We start from the raw sequence: 24,051 nt of genomic DNA, 5'->3' as shown, positions 1-24,051 counted from the left end.
GGAGTACTTTGCTTTGAGTGGAGTACATGCTTTATATATATATTTTTTTAAAAAAAAAAACCCTCAAAACTGACTTTACGTGACCTAAAAAACTTGCACTGGACTTGATAATGATGATTAATATTAAAATGGTCATCTTAGTCATTATAATAATATATATAAAAGAAAAACTAATAAAAATTTGACATATTATTTTTTTTAACTAAATAAAACATTTTAAGGAGAAAAACGAAAGGTGCCGGCTCGGAGTTTGGTCGGGTCTAGGTGTGGATCCAAACCCGAACCCCAACCCAAACCCAAAGACAATTAATTATATATATATTTATGTGGGCGAAACTACCCTTCTCAATGTTCTCATATAGTGTCCGAGAGTGGAGCTTTATTAAAGTATTAATAAAGCAACCCAAAAAACAAAAAAACAAAAACAAAGGTAAAGGAGAGAGCAAGAGAGAGAGAGAGAGAGAGAGAGTAAAAGAGGAAACGAGAGAGGGAGATAGAGAGAGAAAGAGAGCGAGAGATCAGATGTTTCGAATCCTATCCTCTTAGGAGGGGAAGGTGCGATCTCGCGCGCTTCATTTTTTAGTTCATATTTGTAATGTTTTTTTATTTGCAATTTTCTGTGTTTAAATTCGTCCATTTCTCACGTCATTTGACTAATTCCTAACGAAAACACTATGTTTTGTGTATTTATTTTGTTTTTTGAGTTCTAAAGGTGTTTTCTATGAAATTTTCTGGGCCAAAAATGCCATTGGAGTGTTTTTTTACTTAAATATATGTAAAAATTACTCACTTGATAGGTCCTAATGTTATTGTAGTTATTTGGACATAAATTTTAGTTAAATACATGCAAAACTACTTATTTGATTGCTTTCGTTTTCCATTACTAATTTCACATTTTTAGGCTTTTTTTAGCTAGCAATTCATTCAATTTCCTCTTCTTTTTTTTTTTGTTCCTCTGAGAACTGTTAGAAATTTACTAGGTCAAAGTGTACAGAGAACCCCTTAAATATAGTTTTTTTTTAATTCTTTTGATTTTCACCATCCAATTAAGCATTTAAAGGTTGCTCTTTTTCGTTATGAAATGTTATTTCTTTACAGTTCATCTAATTGAGTTGATGTTGCTCCTCATATGATCAGATACCTTTCTTCGTAAAATAGCTATTGCATGCTTGTTTGTTAGTTGTGTATTGATCTTAGCAATATATCTATTATTTTTGCTTATGTATCCACCATGAACTTCATCTCTTTTCGTAGAAAATGGTTGAGCAGCTGAAAAGCTCACTCTTTTTTTGTTAGATGCAAATATGGATGTATAATACGGACTATCGTAGTGATACAGTCAGATCCAGAAGTATTTTTATTAGGGTAAGATCTGCATTTTGGAAGGGTAAAAGTTATTATTTTTCAATCTATTGTGTACTTGTTTTATAACTTAATGCTTTTGCAGATCGCGTAGTAAGCATCATATTGGCAGATATGGCTGATAATAACTTACTCTAAGAGACGACGAACCTCTTTTACTCTCTCGCTCCAACAACTATAGTGGTGATGGCGATGGTGGGCAGCAGTGGGGCTACCATCATTGGGTCAAGTGGCGGGGGCGGTGAGGTTGAAGCTGGGTTTGCAAAGCTCCAAGGAGAGGACTTTGAGTACTACATGCAAACTTATTCTATAATGCTGGGCCGCAATAGCAAGAAATCGACTGTCGATGTTGATCTGTCGAGCTTGGGTGGCGGCATGAACATCTCCCGCCACCATGCACGCATATTCTACGACTTCCAGCGCCGCCGCTTTGCTCTTGATGTTATTGGCAAGAATGGGTGCCTTGTTGAAGGTGTTCTCCATTTGCCCGGGAGCCCCCCTGTCAAGTTGGACTCACAGGACCTCCTCCAGATCGGCGACAAGAAGTTCTACTTCCTCCTCCCCACTCGCTCCATCTTTGCATCTGCCGCTGCCGCCCGCCACCACCCTCCTCCTCCCGCCCTTCCCCTGGCACCGATTCTGCCATCATCTTTTCTACGGAAGGGCCGACCGCATCTGTCTGATTTCCGTGATGGTTCCTATGATGAGGATGATGGTGAGGACGGTGATGATGACGAAGAGGAAAGCATGGAGGATGGTGCCATTAAAGGGATGGTACCGAGGAAGACCATGAAGAGGTTTTCTGGTGGGTCAGAGGGATTTGAAGGTTATGGTGTTGGCCCCGGAGTGGCCGGGCCCTTGGGTGAGTACTCACATAGCTTTCATGATGTTTGGTTTGGTTTTCACTTATTGCAAATCAATACATCAACATTAAAAGATCAAAAACATAAAAATAAAAAATGTCAATATTAGTTTGTCTATATATATCTCATGTTTTCCATTTCCTTTAAGCCCATTATTAACAGACACCAATTTGGTGGTTTTCTGTACAAATTTGGTTTTATCTTTTTAGGTTAGTATACTTAGAAATAATCAAAGAGAGAGGGGAAAAAAAAAATCTTTGCTCAAAATTTAAACAGGTAAAACCTGTTGAAAGGTTGTTATCCGGTTATGAATGATAAAGAGGCGGTATTAGGAATAATATATATATTCCTGTTGTAATAAATAAAGGAGAGATTTAAGTTTACATGCATAAAAATATGATTGTGTGTGGGGATAGGACATAAATTGGGTGGATTTAAAGCTAATATGTTGAAGGGATGTATTAGTATATGGTGGTACAGTGGAAGAATCTACCCTCCTTGAAAGTGTGACTTTGATGCTAATATTTACAGTTCATTTACCCTTCTTCTTTTTTGACACTTGCAAAAAAAAGATATAGCTGCAAAGACTTACTTTCATTAGTGTTCAGGATGTATAATGTTGTCTGAGTTAACAATTTGTTTAGCTTGTTCTCTTCTTTGAGTGTAAAAATGCCTAATTCTGTGCTTTGGAGGTTCTTAAAGCAAGTTTGCTGTTTCTGGGAATTAGTTAATCATTTAGTCAAATGGTATACATTTACTCTCTTATTCATTTATCTTTCGACTTCCTCCCTACATGCCATTGTTACTAGGTTCACCTTTCCTGTGGTAACCAAGTTGCGTAAGGCAAACACAGAAAAGTCGCTTCTAATTTGCAGAGGATCAAAAAGACAAACTGCTTTATTAGGGATCATCGGATAACTCTTTAACATTGCTTGCATGTAATTCAATTGGCTAGAGAAGAGCATCCTCTTTTGGTAAGATGTTCAAGTAACATGACACTGCTTTTTTCCTTTGCAGATAAGAAGTCTGAAACAAGATCAAGGGCCGATAGAGAAGCAGATAATCATCAACTACTGCAATTAGAAGAGAAAGATGTTGTCTCATCCGTTGCCACGGTGCTCTCCGATCTATGTGGCCCTGGAGAATGGATGCCTCTAGCAAAACTTCATGCGGAGGTTATTCAAGAAATGATCTTTTAGCTATTTACCGGATTCTTCTTTGCCAAGAGTCTTTAGTCATAGAAGCTCTTGTTTTGCATGAAATGATGGTTTGTTTTGCATCCGTTCACATTGACACATAAATCGATGACCAGCCATTTTCTGGAAAATTTATGGGACCATTGTCTTCTTTTTTTGGTTTTCTGGGTTAACTTTGACTAGATTTTTGTAGGTAAAGCCTACATGGGTTACAGTACAGATCAATTGACGAATCAGACCAGAATGGATTATAACTAATATTCACCTAAAGCATAGCTTAGTACCAAATATCGTTCTTATTTACAATCTTTCAATTTTGAGAATTGGTTGTAACTAATACCCTCCTCTCCTCTTTCCTGCCTCGTATATAACTTTAAACGGAATTTCTAATTGTTCTCTCTTCTCTCTTCAGCTCGTTGAACAATTTGGCAACGTGTGGCACCACAGCAGAGTGAGAAGGTACCTCACATCCGAGGAGTGGCCGCCAACGGAAACAAAAGGGAGGCCGTGGTTTGGGCTCTTAACATTGCTTCGAAAGTACCCCGAGCACTTTGTCATTAACACGAGATCGAAAGGAAGAGTCACCTCGGAGTTTGTATCATTAGTTTCCTTGCTCTCTTAGGACAGTTTTAAGTTAATTTAACAATTAATCAGAGCAAGCTATTGTTGTAGTTCTCCGGGCCACGCCATCCCCGCCCATTTAACTGTTTAATTTGTAACATGGATTGCGATACTTGGACAAATATTGATTTAGTTAACTTGGTTTGCACAAATGTTGATTCTCTCTCTATTAGCCTGTTTGACTCTCTGGAGTTTCTGCAAGAATCTTTTTTTTGTATAGAGCTGTTTGCTTAAGCACTAATGAAGCTAGGATAGTGCAAAAGGTTGCTTTCATTGCTACGATGTTCGAAAAATGTACCCAATACTTGGATTTTGAAAATTTACTTTCGTTGTTTAATGCCGGTCGCAGCTCGGCATTGCAAATAATACAAGATTTTCAAGGGCAAAGATTGTAGGATCCTGTTGATGGCAAATAGTTGGTTTTGTTTAAGTGATGCATCCAGGTTTATAATAGTTATCTAGAGAGAAAAAAGACAAAGAAAAAACCCCTTATTCATTTCTACATCACCTCCAAAAACAGAAGTAACCTTGAATAGCCCATAACCAACATACAAACAAAAATTTACATCATGTGGATTCATAAATCAAACTCAAATTTCAAAAATGTGACTGCTCTACTTTGGAACTTCCAAAAGAAGAATCACTGCTCACAGCTCCAATGTAAGCTGTTCACTTTGCTCATGCAGGACGACACGCGCTTTGATCCTGCTTCGTTTTTACCTTAGAATGATATAACAAAAAGCCACGAAGACGTTCGCATGTTTGAGTTAATAATTGAATTCAACTGTGCATTGAAAAGATAGAAGCTTGATCAAAGAATGAAAGAATGTGAGAATTTATGTTCTTCTTTTTCGCTGTTCTTGTAATTCCTATGAGTTGCTCTGAGCTGCTGTGGTGGCCTCTTTGGGTGTGCTCTGACCCATGTCCATGGTTTTATGTAGGAGGAAAGTTCCGGAAAGGATAGTGATGAATCCGCACAGCTCGGTTACTATTTGCGACGCGTTTTGCGAGTCCCAGTCCTAGTTCATTAAAATACAGAAGAAGCTTAATAAACTGAGCTAGATCCAAAAAAAAAAAGTTGTTGCTCAGAGTGACTTGGTGATATAATTTTGAAATGGACTTAAATGTAATTACTGAGAAAAATTTAGAAGCAGAAAATCCCACAAATTTGGAATCAACTTTTCTAGAAGAGTGGAGATACTTCAGTGACTAAAATTGGCACTATATATAGTTTCCTTCATCAAACAACCAGTGAAATGTCACCCTCGAAAACCCATGTTTCCTTTTAATGCACTGCTAGGTCATTTGAGGAAGTTCAAAGAGTAATCTCAAATGTCAGAATTTAAGGTTGCTGCTATATTACCATACGGTGAATAAGATTGTAAGCATTATAATTAGCCAAAAGATGGAATGTAAAATTTTCTCAGACAAAAAAAGTATAAAATGTGAAAGTCATCCTCAAGCATAAGAAGGTACTTGTCGTGAAGTTACCTTAAACATAATCATGCTAGCAAAAATTGTGAGAGAAGTGAACATCACATAGTAAACCGGAGATACGACAGCAGTATTGAAGGTGTCCAGTGCCTACAGAGATGGAATAAACAATTACAATAAGTGAGAAAAGTTGCATATATAGAGCATACTTTTAACTAGCAAAACACAATGAAAGGAAAGTGTTTTTTGAGAGTTACAAGACATCGTAACATAGACAATAGTAAACTAGACTCAAATGAAGAAGCTTCACAAACATGGAAGATTCTAAGAAGGGCATGTATAAACAGGAGAATATCACATGTGTACATTTCTAAATGTTGTAAAACTGTAAACTATTAGATAAAAGTTTCATACAACCTTATAGCTGTTGTAGAGGACTTTGTATCAATGATTCACATGTAAGCACTATTGTCTCTCTCTGTACCAAAAGCTTTTATATGCTTTCAATATGTATATTCCCAAAAGCTTTAAAGGAGAAGTTACTAATGAAATTATTTCAGAAGTCATGGATGTGAGTTTATTATCACCTTGTTCAGATAGTTCATTTGCATGAGGCAACAGGTGAGAACGACAAATGTGAAAAACCAAGTCTGAGCATATATGAACTGATTCATTCCAGAATAAGTTAGCTTTAAGGCAATAGCTAAAGCTTTCACGCTCATAACCTACGATAAAAAAACAAAGAGAAACATTTAAGTATTAAACCATAAACCTGCAAGTTACTTCTGCTAGTAAATAGAAGAACATACCGTAAGGGAACCAACGAGAGAGCAGATTCCAACATATACAATCATATGGCTTTGACCGTAACGTGGAACTAATTGCACTATAAGGAAAAGAACCAAGAAGACTACTACACAAGAGTAAGCAATGAAACCTGTGGGAAAAAGAAAAGTCATAGTTATTTTGAAAGATACTTCCACAAAAGTGCTTGGCAACTTCTCACCACAGCAAAAGCAAAAGGTTCAAATTGGAGTAACTTCTTTTCAGGCCCAAAATCTCATTTTAACTTTTGTTCACCAAACACCTAATTTCTAAAAATTTCTTCTTTCTACACAAATAGGTTGTAGTAGAAATCATGACAAACAAACACTTAAAGAATGAAAAGTATGACTTTTGCATGTTGCATCACAATGTAAATATTTTAAAACGTTTGTAAAACAGAGTGCCGTGAGGGACTACAACACAGTAAAAGAACTAGTATTCCCCAAAATACCTGGTTCAGTTGCGAGATACCATACTTGCTTAACTGATTCAATATCCTTCTCTCTAGGGGCATGCAAAACGATACTCGTTGAACCCACCACACAAAGAACGCACCCAAGCACACCGAATATGTGTAACTTCTCCTTTAAAATAAAATGTGCAAGCACTGCACTGAAATGAAGTGACAACCATCAAAAAAAAAAAAAAAAAAAAAAAAAAAAAAAAAAAAAAAAACAAGATAGGATTTTCACATCTGGTGAAATGGGTATTATTCAATACCTAACAATAATACTGAGTGCACCCAAAGGAGTTACAAGTATTGCTGGGGCGAATGCATAAGCAGCAAAGTTAGCGATTTCACCGACTATCACTGAATAATAGGGACAAATCATGATTAGCACGAAACAATATGTTACACACACGTACAAGAAACTAAAAAGAAAAAGTAAAAGAAAACTGATATTGGATGCATATTTGGTAACAGAATTTATTAAGCATAATGAGAAATCGGATGAGACAGAACATGTCACAAAAGTACCAAATGGCTATTACAAACCTCTTTTACTGGATAGAATTTGTTTTGAAACTACAATCTGATTATAGTGGCAGTACTTTCTACGGAAAAAGAGAACGATCGGGTTGCAGCAAAAAAGAACAACAAGAAAATGAAGAAGCACTGAATTTTCAACAGCAAACTTACTGGTAATCATTCCAGCCCACCACAAAGGCTCTAGCAAGTATGAGAACCCTCCTGACCCTGTTATTGCGGGGAAAAGGAAAAGAAAAAAAGAAAGTCATTTCACCAATTCAAAGCAACAAAATGTAAGAAAGATTAAATATTTCCCAAGCATATAAACCAAGGTTCTGAACCAAAAAAAAAAAAAAAAAAGTAGAGACTTTTACCTCAAAATTGTTTTTTTTCCCTCTAATTAAAAAAAATCCCTGAAAATATGTGCAGGTGGAACAAAAGCCAACCTTTTGATCTCCAGAGATAACTAAATTTCGTGATAAATCGTCTCAAATGTCTAAACTGTTTAATTTGAATCTCGAGAAACTATCACCTACATCCGGTGAATCCGTGCATCCATGAACCATACCTACGTCGGTCCTTCGTTTATCTGATACTTTTAATCCAAGCAGCGAGAGTACCCAAGTAGGAAAAACCGTAACTAATCGGGCCACGGAGATTGAATGCACTGAGCTCAGGCAATAATTCTTCAGAACTATCAAAACAACTTAAACAGGGATTAACAAGTCAAAATCAAAATTTACAACTTGTCGTTATCAGATGACCGGAAACCTAAATGCTAGGACTCGGAGCGTGGTGGGATTTGATCTCAGAATCTCCTGTACTGATAAAACAGTGGATTGTTTTTTTAAAAAAAGAATAATGTTTTTATGTTCAACTGATGCAATTTGTACCAAAACAAAAACCTAAATTTGGAAAGAAAAGGCCCAAATTGGTGTTCGTTCCGAGCCTAACCTGCTCTGACGCCGGAAGCCCCGGCTCTCTTGAGCCCCTTCTTCTTCACGATGAAGCTCGAGCCGATGAAGACGCTCGACGAAAGAGCCAACACCAGCCCCCGGAGGTTGTCCGTCGACACCCCCATAAATCCAAACCCACCTATCCACCCACCCACACACACACACACACACGCACACACACAAAAGGAGAAAAAAGATCCCCAAATTCCCCAAATTCCCCAAATGCCTCCTCCGAACGGATCAAAATCAAGTTGAAAACCCTAATTCCCCTTGATTTGATTCGAAATTAGGGCGGAAAAAAGCTTGATTTTGGGGTGGGGGAGACGAAGAGGGGGAGGGGAAAGAGAGAGGGGGAGGGGAGGGGGTCTTCGGGGGCGGAGAGGGGCTCCGCGCGTCCGCAATTTTAACGTGTCTTCCGATTCCCGCGCTCCGCCAACGGTAGGGCGTGGTTACTTTGCATGGACCTGGTCTACCGTAAACCCCCCCTCTTTTTTATTTCCCTGATAGACCGCGGTCCACGTGTAGTTATTACAGATACAAACGCCGCATATTAAGTAAAATTTAGGGCTTTTTTATATTTAACCCCCCTCACTTTCTTTTTTTTTATTTTTATAAATGATCATAACAAATTTATATTTACATAAATAGTCCTTCACTTACCACGTGATTTTAAGTTGAACACAGTGATCCGATCATCGTGTTTGCCCTCTTCTTCCCACGTGATTTAAGTTAAACACGGTGATTCAATCACCGTGTTTGTTCCCTTTTGTATTATTTATTATTCCTAAGTTAAAAAAAGATTAAAATGTTAAAATGAACATGATAATTCAATCACCATATTTAAAAAAGATGATTCAATTACCGTGTTGAACTTAAAATTACCAACACGACGCTTACGTGACAAGAAAAGAACAATATATATAAATATATTTGGGAAAACTTTAAAAACCCTTCTGTGGTTTTACACTTTTTCATTTTAGTACCTTATGGCTTAAACTGTATCAAGTTAGTACCCTGTGGTTTCGCACTTTCTCACTTTAGTACCCTGTGGTTTAAAGTGTATCAAATTAGTACTCTGTGGTTTTATTTTTTTATCAAGTTAGTACCATGTGGTTTTATTTTTTTCTTAATGAAATATTAAACCACATGGTATTAAAGTGAGAAAGTGTGAAATCATATGGTACTAACTTGATGCACTTTAAACTATATGGTACTAAAGTGAGAAAGTGCGAAACCACAAAATACTAATTTGATACCTTTTAAACTACAGGATATTAAAGTGAAAAATAGTGAAATCATAATGGGTTATTTGAAGTTTTCCCAATATATTATTATGCGAGTATTTATGGGGAGGGGCACAGAAAAATTCAGACTTAAACTAGTCGAATACGTGTGGGATGCTCTCACTCGCACGTGTCGCGTTGGTCATACACCGCACCAACCACGATCTCGTACGCGCGATATCCAGCCAATGGGAGGTGATTCTTCGTCAACGGCGTCGACGCGTTCTTTGGCATTTGAGTTAATTAATTGCTCGCACCGAAATTTGTCCGTACAAGAACGGCGCCGCACAAAAATGCGTCGCAGAGAACTTATTTTGTATGCGCTCCCACTCGATGGACCGCCCATATGTGCGTTCGACTCCATCCGACGGTCAGTGGTACTTCCGCATATACGTTTCTAGGCGGTTGTACTTATTTGTGAAAAATTTAAGAAAAATGCGGTAAAATTCATAATAGTGCGCGAAAGTCCCTGTACTATTACAATATGGCAGATTGGAACTTTTAGTTTTTACTTAAATACTTTTATAACCAAGATTTCAAGCATATTCCACTTTACTCCTTGAATTTTCAATAAATAAAAAATGCCTTTTGAATCTGTTTAAATGCGTAATCCGAATCGTTTTAGGAGCAATGAGAGATCAGTTAAAACTCTCATTTTATAAATAAAAAAACTAATAGTAAGAAATAAAAGTATAATAATAAAAAAAAATTTGCTACACGATGTAAAATTAGTTTATAAAGTGCTATTTCAATAGTCATAATCTTATAATAATTTTAATTTTTTGACGGCCATTTTTTTAGGCTCAAATTTCCTTTTTATTGTAATAAAAGGCTTCACAATTTTTATTGTTGCCAAACACTTTATTTCAAATTGTTACTTTTAAAAGCATAGGCAAAACTATACCCAAACAAATCCTCCCCCCCTAAAAAAACAAATCTGAATCAGGAGCCCATTGAGGTGCAATGGGTTTAAAAGAACTAAGTTGTAATTACAAAATAGTACAGGGACGATCCATACATTTTCCCAAAAAAATATAATTGAAAAATAGAAAAAGAGCGCACCTCCCTCTCTACGGAAAAATTCTAGAATGCAACGGGTATATTAGTGACGTGGCGTAACAAATCAATCAAATTAATCCTTTTAAGAATATATGTCCCGTCATGATGGTAAAAAATTATTTTTATTGTACTTTTGTTTGAAAAGAAGGAATGTGATTGGCTTGTTATTGATGACGTGGTGCAAGTGTGACAGTGTAGAATTCCTCCTCTCTACGATTCTTCTCTTTCTCTCTCTCTCTCTCTCTCTCCTCCTACGAGTTCTCCTCTGAGATCCGATCCGAGGGAGAGAGAGCTCCAAAACCCTAGCAAAAGCCCGATCCCTCCCTCCGCCGCCGCCGTCGCCTCCTCCGCTCTCCGATAACCCGACGATGGCGACCGAGCAAGCGGCGGCGCCCGCCCCCCGCCCCACCCCGCCGCCGCACTCCGCCGCCGCCGGCACGGATCCGCCGCCCTCCCCCCAAGTGGTAAGCTCAATCTCCATCTCGATCCGATCCCTCAACCCCGCCCCGTCTCTCCTCTCCTCTCCTCTTCCGATCTCCCTCTCCAAATCTCAATTTCGTTTGGTTGCTGAATCGGTTTCACTGTGGAATCATACAGGTTGGCCATGCTTTTGTTCATCAGTATTATCACATCCTCCACCAGTCGCCGGAGCTCGTCTACCGATTCTACCAGGAGGATAGCAGGCTCGACCGCCCCGGCGCCGATGGAACCGTCTCCTCCGTCTCGACTCTTGATGTGAGATGCTCTATTCCCCGGTTTCCTCCTCTACTTCTCTCGATTGGATTCATGATGTTCGAGTAGGGTGTAGTAATGTTCGATAGGATTCTATTTGAGTAATGCTATGAAAGAAGCACTATGCTGAAATACCCAGCAATAGCTTCTACTTATAGTAGATTAGAAGTTCCCATTTGGAGATTCTGCTTTTGGGCATCACAATATCATTTTTGCTTCATTTTTCATTTTTTTTTTAAAAAAAAAACTCAAGCGCGCTGCTAAAGATAGCTACTGGCGCTATAATATTGTACACTAGCAGCTTAATGTTTTAGAGGAAAATAGCTGTTTCACATTGTGTAACCGAGTTTGAAACTTTTCAGGCTCTTAGTCTTGTTTGATTTCTTCCCACATTTCAAGAATCCTGTGTTGGATTTTGATTATAAATGATTAGAAAAACGTTTCTCTAGTAGCTTGAGCGTTTAGAGAAAAAAAAAGAGGTTGTTTCATAAATCAGAGTGACTGAATCCTTGACCTGCATCCAATTTTATTAAAAAGGCGATAAATGAGAAGATCGTTGCGATGGAGTATCATGGTGTGAAGGCCGAGATAATCTCAATCGATGCACAGGAGTCACACAATAAGGGGGTTCTCGTCCTTGTAACGGGCTACCTCACAGGAAAGGATAGCCTAAGGAGGCACTTCACTCAGTCGTTCTTCCTCGCTACACAGGATAAGGGCTACTATGTCTTAAACGACATATTTAGATATATTAAAGAGGCCAATGAGCAGCAGGAAACTCATGGATCGGAGAACGGAGTTAGTGGTATGTGCGATTGAAGAATTATAGTAGTCGAGTTTTTAATTTGAAGTAAAATGTATGAATAGTCCCTTTACTATCCCGATATAGAGACTTCATCCCTTTTCACCTAGATGCGACTTCAGCGCTAACCGTTGAAAAAAAAATTTGATATCGGTTGATTGTTGTTGCAAAATGACCATTTTAACCGTGTTTGAAGTAAATCAAAGTAAATAAATAGGAGAAGGGATAAAATGGTCACTTTATGAGGAAAAGTAGATTTTGCTGAATTGTCTGGAATGGAATTGCTATATATAAGAAAGTTCTGTGAGAGGTGTTTAAGTGAAAATTACAGGGGTCAAGTCACAATATTGGGATGGTACAGTCACAGTCCACATATTTTATCCTATTACTTTATCCGATTGGTTCTTCTTTTTACTCTCTAATGTGTTCGCATAGATGCTCCTCCTCTTGCACATGAGCAGCAAGTAAATGGTAAAAGTGTCATAAACACTGTCGAAGATGAGACGAATGAAGTGGAAGTGTATAACCCGCCGCAAAATGGGGAAGGTTTGGTTGTGGAGGAGGAAGTGCCAGATGATGAGGTGATTAATGAGGCTCCTGTTAGTATGCAAGCTGTAACTGCCGATTCAAGCTCTGCTATTGCTGCTTCTACTGCTGCACATGAAGAAGCACCTAAGAAGTCATATGCATCTATAGTAAGTGTTTCAAATGTAATACTTTCTATTTTTGTTTCTTTGTGGCTTGAATAGGATAATTTTTTTCTATGACGAGCTGTTTTTGTGCATTCTCATGTATTCAAAGGATGCCAATACTCACTTTTTGATGGATCCTTGACAACCTTTTCAATTTGATGTGGCTAACCGCACTTAGATTAGCATGAAAGCTAAGTTATTGATTTATTTGCTGATATTAGATGTATTAATGGATGTAGGTGAAAGTTATGAAAGAAAACCCTGCACCAATATCAACACCTGTACCGACTTCTACTAGGCCTGCACCTCTTAATGCGGAAAAGGTGGCTTCTGCTCCTACACCTGCTTCAGCAAAGGATAATTCATCTGTCAGTTTAAATGCTGCTGAAACCTACAATACCCAAGAGACCGAAGGTAATGATGATCCATTGCTTTAGTTTTTCATTTCAGTCCATATGTATTAGGCTTTATCCATTTGTTGTGATCGCCATCTATAATTCAATTTGCAGATGATGGTTATTCAATTTACATTAAAAATTTGCCATTGAATGCTACTCCTGCACAACTTGAGGAGCAGTTTAAGACGTTTGGGCCCATTAAGCCTGGAGGCATTCAAGTCAGAAGCCATAAGGTACACCGTTTTTTTTAGTTTCTGTGCATTTTGTTGATATACTGCTTGAATTTTCTCCACTGAAGTTACTCTCTTTTCCTCTAATTAGTTCAATTTTCTATGACATGCAGCAACAAGGTTTTTGCTATGGGTTTGTGGAATTTGAGGTTGCTATTGCTGTCCAAAGTGCAATTGAGGTATTATGCATTAGCCTACTGGAACTTTCTTCTCCTGCTTTATGAGAAATAAGATTGGATTAGCTTGTGATTCTAGCTAGAAATATCTGGTTAGGCTAAGTATAAAAGTAATTACCTTTTGATCTATTCATCCTGTAGCATATTGTAAATAGCTGGTTTTTTGTCTGTTTTTGCTCTTGTTTGCCACTGTGCAAAGATTCTGCTGTCAGTCTGATTATTTCCAATTCAAGAAAGTATATTCTCCTGCTTCCCTCTATTTGTTACCTTCATAAGATCACCTTTTGTGAATACTTGAGTATTTCGATATTGTGATGAAAGAAAGTGTCAGTCCTGTTGGCTGTAAGTTATAAAAGTTTAAATAGTAGGCAAGCTCTAACATCAGTTTATATGATTTTCAGCATTTAATGTCTTTTTCAAGCAAAAATCTTTTGCACAAAGAAGATTACACAAACGGAGGTAATACGCGACAGGAATATATGTAAAGTTTGAAAAATCCTGTTCTGGTTCTTAAACGAGCAAATTTTAAAGCAGTTGTCATTATATGTTTTATTTTATTTTATTTAGGGCTAGAATTAGCTAAAGCTTTTGGTGCTAAACTCACGAAATTATCAAAATTTGGTTTATATTACTTACAATGATAATCTTATAATTGCTGGTCAAATTCTCCCCCTTCTAGCAGACTATTTGCTGAAATCATATTCATATGTATTTTAGGCTTCGCCTGTAATGATTGGTGGTCGCCAAGCTTATGTTGAGGAAAAGCGGCCTACAGCTTCAAGAGGTAAGTGGATGAGAAACTGATCTAACTTTTATTCGATATAAAAGTATCTATTAACCATGTATCGTCAAACTCCCTTTTTCCATCTTCGACATAAGAATTCTGTTACTGTGATCTTAAATAACACATTTGTCAAGTGATTTGAGTCGGTTTTTGCAGTTAGCAGCAGAGGAAGGTTCACAAGCAGAGGGGGCGGTTTCCGTAATGAGGGAGGGCGAGGGCGGGGGCCATATGGCGGTGGAAGGGGTTATGGGAGGGGGGATTACAATAGCCGTTCTGATTTTGGCAACAGAGGTGCAGGCCGTGGTGGATCTTCCAACCGTGCTGGTGGTGATAGTGGGCATCAAAGAGTCGACAATGGCGTGTCAAATGGTGCTCAAGGAAACCGTTCTGGTAATGCGCTCCCTAGAAACGCCACTCCTGAGGTGCCCGCTTCAGCTTGATTAAGGTATTAGAAAGGAAGATTTTGTTTGTTGTAGCACTAGGATGAACTTAAAAATTGTAGTGTCTAATTTAGGTCTTGCCATTTTTTTCTTAATTTGAGCAACATGGCATTTGTTGTATTCATTTTGCCGAATTTAAACACTAGGCCGGCCTTTCACGGCCTAGTGTTTTCTTTTCCTTTGTCCTTTCCTCCGCTGCATGGTAGAATGATCTGGGTTCATTTTATCTCCTTGTACCAATTTTTTTTTTTTCATATCCGCGATTATTGGAGGAAACTTCTCATTATCATCGGCTTGAAGAAATTGCTCCATAGTTTGGGCCAAAATTTACTTCGTAACATTTGCTGAGAGATGCAGTGTTTATGAATTGCAATTGTTTGTTTATTGAAAGCTCTGTCATGAAATCTCTTGGTTTCTTCTCTTTTTCTTTGAAGTCGCTGTTGGTTCATTATCGAACATGTGATATGCGTTATTGGAAGTAATCTGGCATTTCCTCTCTCATTATTATTATTTACTGTTGTTATTTTTTGGCCCTCTAACGTGCTAGTATGAAAAACTTCAATAAAACAAATAAGAAAAGAATGAGATAACTACAATTGCTAGGCCATTGGCTTTCAATTAAATAAATAGTCGTTGAAAATTAATTTTTTTAAAAATTAATTTTTATTTGAATTTTAATTTTAATTATAATTGAAAATTTTTTAGTATGAAAATTAATTACGGGCAAACAAACAATCCTTTGTAGTAGGGGAAACGACCATGTGGCTGGCATGTTTTTTTTCTTTTTTTTTTTTGAGAAATAGGTAGCACGCTGCCCGCTTCGTTTATTTTATTTAAAAATAAATTTAGCTGAAAATATGAATCAACTAGAATTCGAACTTGAGTCTCGGATACCAACTATCAAGTCTTTTGTCACTTGCTTTAGAAACAATCGGTATAATGACCGGCGTGTTCTTTAGAGTTCCGAGTTCCCGTCGAACCATTCTGCACGTTCCGCAGTCGAGTTTATCCAGTGCGATGCAAAGTTGAGGTCATGCCACCTGCGAGTCTGCCACTTTCATGTACTTGATAGCATGTTTATTTGATCCAAGTTCCGATTAAAGTGGTCAGGATAGTTTGCGGACGATGCAGATTGTTGCCACATGTCCCATTGAACGAGCAGGTATGAAAAAAAAAAAGAAAAAAAATCGTGCATCCTGAGTTTTTAGCGAGAAAGAGAAAGAAAGAAAGAAAGAAAGAAAGAAAGAGGAAGGGTTTGTTTCCGGTCGTTCCGATGGGCCGCGCTGCGCCCATTCTCCAAACTTGTAGTTTGGGCGCCATGTCTAAACAATTTTTGTTAGAAATTAGGGGGTAAGACATTTGCAAGGCCTGCGGCGGCCGTGAAAATTTTTAAATGCATCAGCTATATCGGTGACGTGGCGTTTCCAACAAATCAAATAAATTTTTTAAATTAACCTATCACATCATGATTATAAAAAAAAAAATTTATTATATTTTTTAATAAATATATAATTAATTTATTATAGTAACTCATGTGGTGTAAGTATGATACAGTACACTACCCGCCTCGGTATCCGGAGATGGTGTGCTGCAGCTAGGGATGCAAACGGGGATTGGGCGGGAGCCTACGCCTGCTCCTGCCCCGACTAGCAAAATCCCGCCCTGCTCCCGCTCGCAAAATCTGTCCGCTCCGCTGCTCGAATCTGTGACGGTTAAAAAATACTCCGATATCCGCCCCGCGATCGTAACGGGTTAAAAATATGATCATATCCGCGTCTGGTACCTCCCCGGCCGAATCTGGCGGCGTTCGTACCCGCCTCCCCCGCCGGAGCGACACCCGAATTGCCCCGCTCATAACGCTCGCAGCGCTTACGAATACCGGCCCGTCTCATATTTTTTATAAAATTATAATATTATTAATATTTTATAAATTATAAATTAATATTTTTTAATAATATTATAATTTAATAATATTAATTATAAAAATAAAAAATATCAATCACAATTCAAAACAAAATTCAAATATTTCAAATACATTAGAAATGAGAGTACTAACTTATTTGTATTTTGAATTTTTTTTGTAAATACATTTTTTTAAGAATATTTTTAAAAAATATAAATAATTTTCAGGGCGGACTCGAGATGGATTCGGAACGGATCATGACGGGGCGGATTCGGGACGGGTCAAAATTTTTCTCGTTTTCTGTCCCGAATCCGTTTCGAATCGTAAAATTTACCCCATTTTCTGCCCTGAATCTATTTATTTTCTTCTATTTACTGCCCCTGTCGGAACAGATCGGAGCAGGAGCTCCACCAACCCGGATCCGTTTGGATCCCTAGCTGCAGCCTTAGAGGGGCGTTAGGGCCGTTTTGGAAATAAAAAATAAAAATCAGACCTAAAACTGTAATAATGCCCAGCTCAGACCTCAGTGCTAAAAAGAAAGGAAAAGCGAAAAAAAAAAAAAGAAAGAAAAAAGAAATTAATATATTCTCATTGTTTTGTTTTGTTTTGTTTTGTTTTGTTTTTTTTTTTTTTTAATTCACCTCTCCGTTAGTTCCCATTTTTATTTATTTTATACCACAGAGCTCTCGCTGTATCCTCTCTCTCTCTCTCTCTCCATCCAAAAATGGCGGCCAATTTTTGGACCTCCTCGCACTGGTAATCCTCGAAACCCTAATTTCTCTCCGTCCTCTTCCTCCTCGCCTTCGCCCCCTCTTTCTCTCTTTGTCCTAATCTCTTCGATTATTCGTGTTGTAGTAAGCAGCTTCTCGACCCCGACGAGGTCGACGTGGTCCACCCACTAGACAGAGAGCGGGGTATCACGCAGGAGGAGTTCCGCCTCGTCAAGATCCACATGTCCTTCTGTAATCCCCCTTGTCATCATCCCCATTCCTAAGTTTCTTGCTAATTTCGAGTATTACATTCGATAATTTGGTTAAAAATTTCGTGTTATTGTTGTGATCTTTAAAGTGTATTTTGTTTGAGACAATGAGAAATTTGATCTGCTAATTGCAACTATCGGAAAGATCTAATCTTAATTTTCTTGCTGTTTTCGTGTATTAGATTCGGTAATTTTGTTAAAAAATTTCATCTTTTTTGGTGCGATCTTTAAGGTTTATTACCGTTTGATACATTGTCAAGCTCGAGCTATTAATTGCAGCTATTGGAAGATCTGATCTTAATTTTCTTGCTGTTTTTGTGTATTAAATTCAATAATTTGTTTAAAAATTTCACCTTTTTGGTGCAATCTTTAAACTGTATTGTCGATACAGCGAGATTGAGAGTATTGAGTACTATTAATAGGTTCCTTCTTTTTTCTTTCTTTTTATTTTCGGCTGTTGGTTGTTGCAGTTCTTCATTGTAGACTTTAATTGAAAGTTTTGAATGCTGGCAATTTGAGCTATTCATTGCAGTTATTGGAAGTTCTGGGCACAAAGTTGAAAACTTCTATATAGTTTCATGACTACGTTGCAATTTACCCTTTCTGAACCGAGTTTAGTGATAATGCTAGTAACTGTTTCGATACCTACAGGACTATAGCATTATAACACTTGATACTCAGAACTGCTTCTTCTTCAAGATGTGAACTTACAATTGTGTTGGTTAGATGAGTAATTATATTTGTTACGCGCGTAACACTCAAATATGAAATCCGTGAGTTGATCTGGCATCCTTTCAAATTTGTGTTATCTTTTTTCTTCTCTTTTTTTCAATTTGAATAGGCCTGTTCACAGTGTATTAAAATTTTAGTTTATTTTGTTTCATGCTGATAGTAACCATGTTGACAATTTCAGATATCTGGAAATTGGCACAACAAGTCAAAGTGAGGCAAAGGTTGGTTAGATGCTGTATTACAAAAATCTCTTTTTGGTGCTTGTTCATGAAAATCATTGTTCGAATTATGTACAGACATTTATGAAAGCATTTCTATTATTTGATACTTCAAGAACCCAAACTTTTTAGACAAATTGTTATCGTAATGTTTCGTTATAACTTTATCTTTAACTATTTCTAATGAACATTTCAGAGTTATAGCTACGGCAACTACTTATTTCAGACGCGTGTATACGAGGTATTTTCTTGTCTCATAATAAGAAGGTAGTGGCAGGTGTGGCTGAACGATTTTCCTCCATGTATATGACTAATACATTTGAAACTGGCATTTATGGTTCCTGATTTTCAAAGCCATTTGGTTCTTTTTATCTATTTTATGATTTCCTCATAATATTTAATGTCCTAATTCTAACTTTTGGTTTTTTTAGAAAGAGCATGACGGAATATGATCCACGTTTAGTCACCCCAACTTGTTTGTACTTAGCGTCGAAAGCAGAGGAGAGCACAGTACAAGCTAGACTTCTTGTGTTTTATATTAAAAAAATGTGTAAGTGCAAAACTTTAAGCAAATTTTCCTACTCTGAATCTTGTATTTTTTTAGCTTTCTAATTAGCTATTTTGTTCTATGTGATAGGGCCTGATGAAAGGTATCGTTTTGAAATCAAGGACATTCTTGAAATGGAAATGAAACTCTTAGAAGCCCTTGACTATTATTTGGTTGTTTATCATCCTTATCGTCCTCTACTTCAGTAAGTTTCCATATCCTCTATTATTTTTTATATATTCCTTCATGATGGTGGAAGTAAAGAACTGGCAGAGCTTCTTGTCTCAACTACTACATGTTTTTGGTGAAGCCTTATTGCTGAGTAACTGTTTTCATGGTGATTTTGGACCCTCATATGATGAAATCATTAGCTCTCAATATTCATTGTCCTATTAAGTTCTTCTCTTATTTAATGTAGGGTTGCCTACCCTAGTTTTGGTTGGGGTTATTGACTCAGGCAGTCAGGCTCTGAGCTACCAGTAGCCCACCGAAGGGCCTTAGCCTACCTATGCCACCTCTTGCCATTATGGGACCTACTTAGAATAATTAATAGTGCCCGACAAACCATAATCTGTGGTTTAAGTGCTGTAACCCGAATACGTTTTGAGGTTTATCAGCTTATTTCTTTAATTAGTCATCACTCGCATCTTTCCTCATTTCTATGAATTTTTCATCTTTCGCAAGTAATGATTCTGTCTGTACTTTTAAGAAGATCATGACCATTATGCCCCTGAAAGTTGATTGGCTCTTCAGAAATGTTTGGTTAGATATATGGCTAGTCATCAACATAAATGCTATCCTCTTGGCATTTACATAGATTCTTAGTCAAGTCAAATTCAGAGAGGGGAGCTGGCAGAAAGGCAGATCTCGTTAATCGTGATTTAATTTTTGAAGCTATTTCTATTTTCTCTTCTTTTCTACTACTAGAACTTTGCAATTGTAGAGGTTAGAAGTAACTCCCGGAGCGTTCTGATAAACAAGTGTGTTTAAACTCTTTGGTTCTAATCTATATTTATCTTTTTCTTTGCAATCTGTATGCTTATTAAGCATTTCACCTGTTGATCAACACGAAGATTTATGAAAGTAACTTCTTATCAAACAGGTTATTGCAGGATGCTAACATAACAGATTTGACTCAATGTGCCTGGTAAGCAACACATTCTTGAATCATTTAACATAGCTCAAATTAGGCAGTTTTAATAGGACGGTTCATTATGATAATTATGCATTATGCTTATTAAATTAAGCTTGACTTAAGCACAAATAGTAACCTGCATACCATAAAAGGCTTCTGTCGTAATCATACTTCGTAACTTATAACTGTACTGAGAAGTAGGATGGGAGAGTATAGGTGAGCCAAGAAGTGCGTATACATGTATTTTATATAGATAGACTATATGTGCATATTTAGATATGGTAATTTATATATGTAAAGAAAAACAATGAACAGCCATATATTACATTACACTAACTGCTTTTTGATAGCAGCATGAAGAGTATGTGATGGAAAGAAATTAATGTTTTCTTGGGGGACTGTTCATTTTTCATGGAAATATTATCTAAGGTCCCGCTTAGTATTGCTCTTGCTTAGTATCACTCTCTCTTCCTTTTTTTTTGTGTGTGTTTCTCAAACTCAAATTCTATGTGATTGGACGTGCCAGTAGATGACCCATTCTTTGCAATCTATATTATATGGGGTGTTTTTGGGCAACAAAACAAAATGTTAGTGGGATTTTGTTTGCTTTTATGTTTTCTGTAAAAAAAAAATACAGTGAGTTTAGAAGCTAGCCAACAATAATGATAGCGGAGATGTCACTCTGGTCTGGACATTGAATCACATAGAATTTGAGTTCCTTAAGAAGAAAAAGAAGAAGAAGAAGAGGAACATAAGTAGCACCATGTGAGGCCTAAGTCTCTTGTATAAGCATGGCAAGCTCCGCTCCCTTTTTTGAACTTTTTGCTGATCAGTGTCTGTAAACATGCAGGGGCCTGGTAAATGACACCTACAAAATGGATCTTATTCTCATATACCCTCCATATATGATTGCATTAGCTTGCATCTACATTGCAAGTGTTCTCAAGGACAAAGACACAACTGCATGGTTTGAGGAGCTCCGTGCCGACATGAATGTTGTAAGTTCCCCAAATGGAATACCAATTTGAATGAGTAATTTTTGGTGAAAGCGTACAGTCCTAGCCTGAACAAAAGCTCAGAGTGCAACGGGTAGTTGAAATTTAAAAATTTTAGTACCTTACCTTGCAGTTTGTTTAATATATCTAAAGTCAGCGCTAAAACAGGAATGGTAATATTTGTTATTTGATGGTATATTCAGTTAACTTGTTGGCAGAACCTTTTTCAGTTCTGGTATATTTGAATGCAATTATTGAAATGAGCAATAATGGATGGTTAATTTGCTATTAGCGTGGTACCATTTGAAAATTCACTATAATTCAGTGTACGCATGTATTCAACTTGGTTATCTCCCATGCCTGAGTTTGATTTCCAATTTGGGTTTCAATCAAACTGTTTACTAGTAATTTTACAGGTGAAGAACATCTCAATCGAAATATTGGACTTCTACGACACTTATAAGATTGATCCGCAGAAGGGTCTCCTGGATGAGAAGATTAATCCAATAATGAACAAGTTGCCGTCGAAAGCATGAATTAGTACGAAGCCAATGTTCGAGTACTAAATCGGTAATGCTCATTAAAAACTTGACATTCTCGCAAATTTTGTCTATTGCGCCTATTTGCATACTAATTCTGGCCCTACCATATTTACAGTTTGAGGGCGTCTCATTGTAGTGGACTTTTACGGCGCATTAACTGTTCAGCAGCGGAAGCACAAATCAGTATGTTGCCCTCCATTTTAGCAATTGAAATGTCTCATTGGTACCTTAACATGCATGGCTGTATAGTAATTATTGCAATGGATACCACTGGGCATACTATACCACCTAATTTCTAAGTTCTCTTTATTTCAGTGTCATGTAATATATTTGTTCAAAATAGTTAATTATTGCTATGATCACCATGGTAATTTATCTGGCTATTTGAGGTGGTACATATCATATCCTTATGCCTGATCAATCAACTTGTTTTCCATTCCTCTCTTCGATGTTATTGCTGTTTAATTTGCAACTAAGTTTGATGATCTTATTTAATGGCTAAAATTTATATATTTGAGGAGAAGTTATTGCATGCGCATTTGATCTATATGCTCTAGTTTTCGAATCAAACTTGGAGATCTCAAAGTTCGAAACGTGAACCGTTAGATGTGATACGAGATGTGGTCTTCGGACTCAAGGTGTGTCGTTTGCTTTGAACAAGAAATTCTACTGGGTGCTACTAGGTTGGTATTCCAAGCTTGTGCTTTGAATTAAGTTTTAATATAATAATATCTTGGTGCGTAATATAGTTATAGCTTATTATTTTCTTACAACTCCAAAATTCTAAGGGCACGTAATGAAAAATTTGTTGTTGAGTGAAATTCTAAAGAAAAAAAAACTTAATCACTAGTTAGATGATATATTGCAAAAGCTGATTCATTGAGTCTTTTTTTCTTTCGTTTTTTTATTGGTTTTTATAGTTCGTACTTTTCTAGCATATTCCCGCTAAATTCTAGTCAATAAAGTGAAAAGAGAAAAATAAAATGGACTCCTTTTTCCACTATATTGACATTTTGCCAACCCACTAAGTGTTGGTCGATTTTTTTAATACAAAACTTCTCAAACAGTCATTTTCGCGATTACATTAGTCTACCCTTAGACGTTACGAAGTAGCCTCAAACACAACTTTTCCACTACTTTTGGTTCCAACAACCACCAGCGCCACCAAATTATATCTAAAAGTCGATTAGAAGGTCAGTGGTTTGAATCTCTGTGTATACTGAAGATAAATAGGATATAGAATTTACTGAGTCCAGTTAAAAAAAAATTAAAAAAAAATGATATCTAAACAAATATATATATATATATATATATATATATTAAAAAAAGATATCTAAAAAAATATATTATATTTTTTAAAAGAATTAGGTTTCGTTGTAGCCCACACACCGCGTTTCTCACGATTTCATCAATTAACATACAAGTATAAAATCAATAATGTCATCGGAAGGGGGTGCAATGGCAAGTTTTTTGAGCTCAATGTTTTATCCAATTTTAGTCCGATTTAACAAACATGTCCTTACTATGTGTGGCAGATTCGGATTCAGGTTCAGATTTAGATTGTTACGTTAACAATGCAACAACCGCCGCAGCATGGTGCAAAAATTTCACCAACTATTAATAGCAGGTGACCAAATCTAGTACGCAGCAATCACTAGATTCAGTGATCACATACACTTTTTTTCCATCATTCATGATTGTGGCACTCCCCCCTAACTAGCCCTGGACCCACCAAAAGTTTTATTTTTTCCAAGGCACGCTAAGCCGAAGAATATTTCAAAATTCACCCAAATGATGCAAACTGAGGCAAAATTGGCAGGAATAAGTGATTTTGATTCAAATACAAATTAAAAATTTAATGCCTTAATCATAATAAATTGAAATCAGGTAATTTAAACAAAAGTTTATCATAAGTTGAGAGATCAATGCTCTGAGTGAATTCAATGTTTAGGAGGTGTTTGTTAGGAATATTTCACAGGAAATAATCCAAAAAGTAATAAAAGTTTCAAAATATTGTTAAATAACTCGCCTTCTACTATTTTGACTGTTTTTCAGACAGTGAATTGGGTTCAAACCGACCCTTCTTTGACGCAACTTGATCAGAATTTGGGTTTGAGTTAAGAGTCAGAAAATCTCAACTAAGCCTATATTTGGATTTGGTTAGAGTTGATATCAAG

The 24,051-nt window shown here is 37.0% G+C and overlaps 4 protein-coding genes across 5 annotated transcripts; 3 read left to right on the top strand and 1 right to left on the bottom strand.

Annotated features, from left to right (window-relative positions):
- On the top strand, positions 418 to 4,207 carry LOC109711091 (FHA domain-containing protein FHA2-like). Of its 2 annotated transcripts, XM_020233992.1 has the most exons (5): positions 424 to 555; positions 1,297 to 1,365; positions 1,448 to 2,224; positions 3,243 to 3,400; positions 3,834 to 4,207. In XM_020233992.1, exons 3-5 carry the CDS (start codon positions 1,549 to 1,551, stop codon positions 4,041 to 4,043), a joined length of 1,044 nt encoding a protein of 347 aa, XP_020089581.1. In that variant the 5' UTR covers positions 424 to 555; positions 1,297 to 1,365; positions 1,448 to 1,548; the 3' UTR covers positions 4,044 to 4,207. The 2 variants fall into 2 exon arrangements, with proteins under 2 accessions (XP_020089580.1, XP_020089581.1); XM_020233991.1 differs by lacking the exon at positions 1,297 to 1,365 and having other exon boundaries at positions 418 to 555.
- On the bottom strand, positions 4,514 to 8,589 carry LOC109711092 (probable magnesium transporter NIPA3). The gene is made up of 8 exons (XM_020233993.1): positions 8,226 to 8,589; positions 7,443 to 7,499; positions 7,022 to 7,112; positions 6,753 to 6,913; positions 6,286 to 6,413; positions 6,064 to 6,201; positions 5,534 to 5,626; positions 4,514 to 5,061 (listed from the first exon to the last, which is right to left on the bottom strand). Exons 1-8 carry the CDS (start codon positions 8,350 to 8,352, stop codon positions 4,912 to 4,914), a joined length of 945 nt encoding a protein of 314 aa, XP_020089582.1. The 5' UTR covers positions 8,353 to 8,589; the 3' UTR covers positions 4,514 to 4,911.
- On the top strand, positions 10,778 to 15,213 carry LOC109711090 (putative G3BP-like protein). Its single transcript, XM_020233990.1, has 9 exons — positions 10,778 to 11,033; positions 11,167 to 11,304; positions 11,839 to 12,106; positions 12,539 to 12,798; positions 13,035 to 13,209; positions 13,305 to 13,426; positions 13,537 to 13,602; positions 14,317 to 14,383; positions 14,540 to 15,213. The coding sequence occupies exons 1-9, from the start codon at positions 10,938 to 10,940 to the stop codon at positions 14,821 to 14,823; spliced, it is 1,476 nt and encodes a 491-aa protein (XP_020089579.1). The 5' UTR covers positions 10,778 to 10,937; the 3' UTR covers positions 14,824 to 15,213.
- LOC109711093 (cyclin-C1-1) lies at positions 17,389 to 22,314 on the top strand. The gene is made up of 10 exons (XM_020233994.1): positions 17,389 to 17,482; positions 17,582 to 17,688; positions 18,619 to 18,658; positions 18,852 to 18,896; positions 19,087 to 19,205; positions 19,293 to 19,407; positions 20,305 to 20,349; positions 21,188 to 21,335; positions 21,749 to 21,902; positions 21,990 to 22,314. Exons 1-9 carry the CDS (start codon positions 17,451 to 17,453, stop codon positions 21,866 to 21,868), a joined length of 771 nt encoding a protein of 256 aa, XP_020089583.1. The 5' UTR covers positions 17,389 to 17,450; the 3' UTR covers positions 21,869 to 21,902; positions 21,990 to 22,314.

This window comes from Ananas comosus, linkage group 5 (assembly GCF_001540865.1).
Source record: "Ananas comosus cultivar F153 linkage group 5, ASM154086v1, whole genome shotgun sequence".
Classification (NCBI taxonomy): Eukaryota; Viridiplantae; Streptophyta; class Magnoliopsida; order Poales; family Bromeliaceae; genus Ananas; species Ananas comosus.
Note: the sequence above shows the minus strand (reverse complement) of the source record. Positions and strands in the feature narration are given on the sequence as shown.

Excerpts from the sequence above, each read along its gene's own strand:
- LOC109711091 (XM_020233991.1), top strand. The coding sequence starts at position 1,549 with ATGGCGATGGTGGGCAGCAGTGGGGCTACCATCATTGGGTCAAGTGGC. Across the intron at positions 2,225-3,242 it reads CGGAGTGGCCGGGCCCTTGG|ATAAGAAGTCTGAAACAAGA; the intron begins GTGAGTACTCAC and ends TTTCCTTTGCAG. Across the intron at positions 3,401-3,833 it reads TAGCAAAACTTCATGCGGAG|CTCGTTGAACAATTTGGCAA; the intron begins GTTATTCAAGAA and ends TTCTCTCTTCAG.
- LOC109711092 (XM_020233993.1), bottom strand. The coding sequence starts at position 8,352 with ATGGGGGTGTCGACGGACAACCTCCGGGGGCTGGTGTTGGCTCTTTCG. Across the intron at positions 7,500-8,225 it reads GGCTTCCGGCGTCAGAGCAG|GGTCAGGAGGGTTCTCATAC; the intron begins GTTAGGCTCGGA and ends CCGCAATAACAG. Across the intron at positions 7,113-7,442 it reads GTGGGCTGGAATGATTACCA|TGATAGTCGGTGAAATCGCT; the intron begins GTAAGTTTGCTG and ends CCTATTATTCAG.
- LOC109711090 (XM_020233990.1), top strand. The coding sequence starts at position 10,938 with ATGGCGACCGAGCAAGCGGCGGCGCCCGCCCCCCGCCCCACCCCGCCG. Across the intron at positions 13,210-13,304 it reads CAATACCCAAGAGACCGAAG|ATGATGGTTATTCAATTTAC; the intron begins GTAATGATGATC and ends TTCAATTTGCAG. Across the intron at positions 14,384-14,539 it reads GCGGCCTACAGCTTCAAGAG|TTAGCAGCAGAGGAAGGTTC; the intron begins GTAAGTGGATGA and ends CGGTTTTTGCAG.
- LOC109711093 (XM_020233994.1), top strand. The coding sequence starts at position 17,451 with ATGGCGGCCAATTTTTGGACCTCCTCGCACTG. Across the intron at positions 19,408-20,304 it reads CCTTATCGTCCTCTACTTCA|GTTATTGCAGGATGCTAACA; the intron begins GTAAGTTTCCAT and ends CTTATCAAACAG. Across the intron at positions 21,336-21,748 it reads TCCGTGCCGACATGAATGTT|GTGAAGAACATCTCAATCGA; the intron begins GTAAGTTCCCCA and ends GTAATTTTACAG.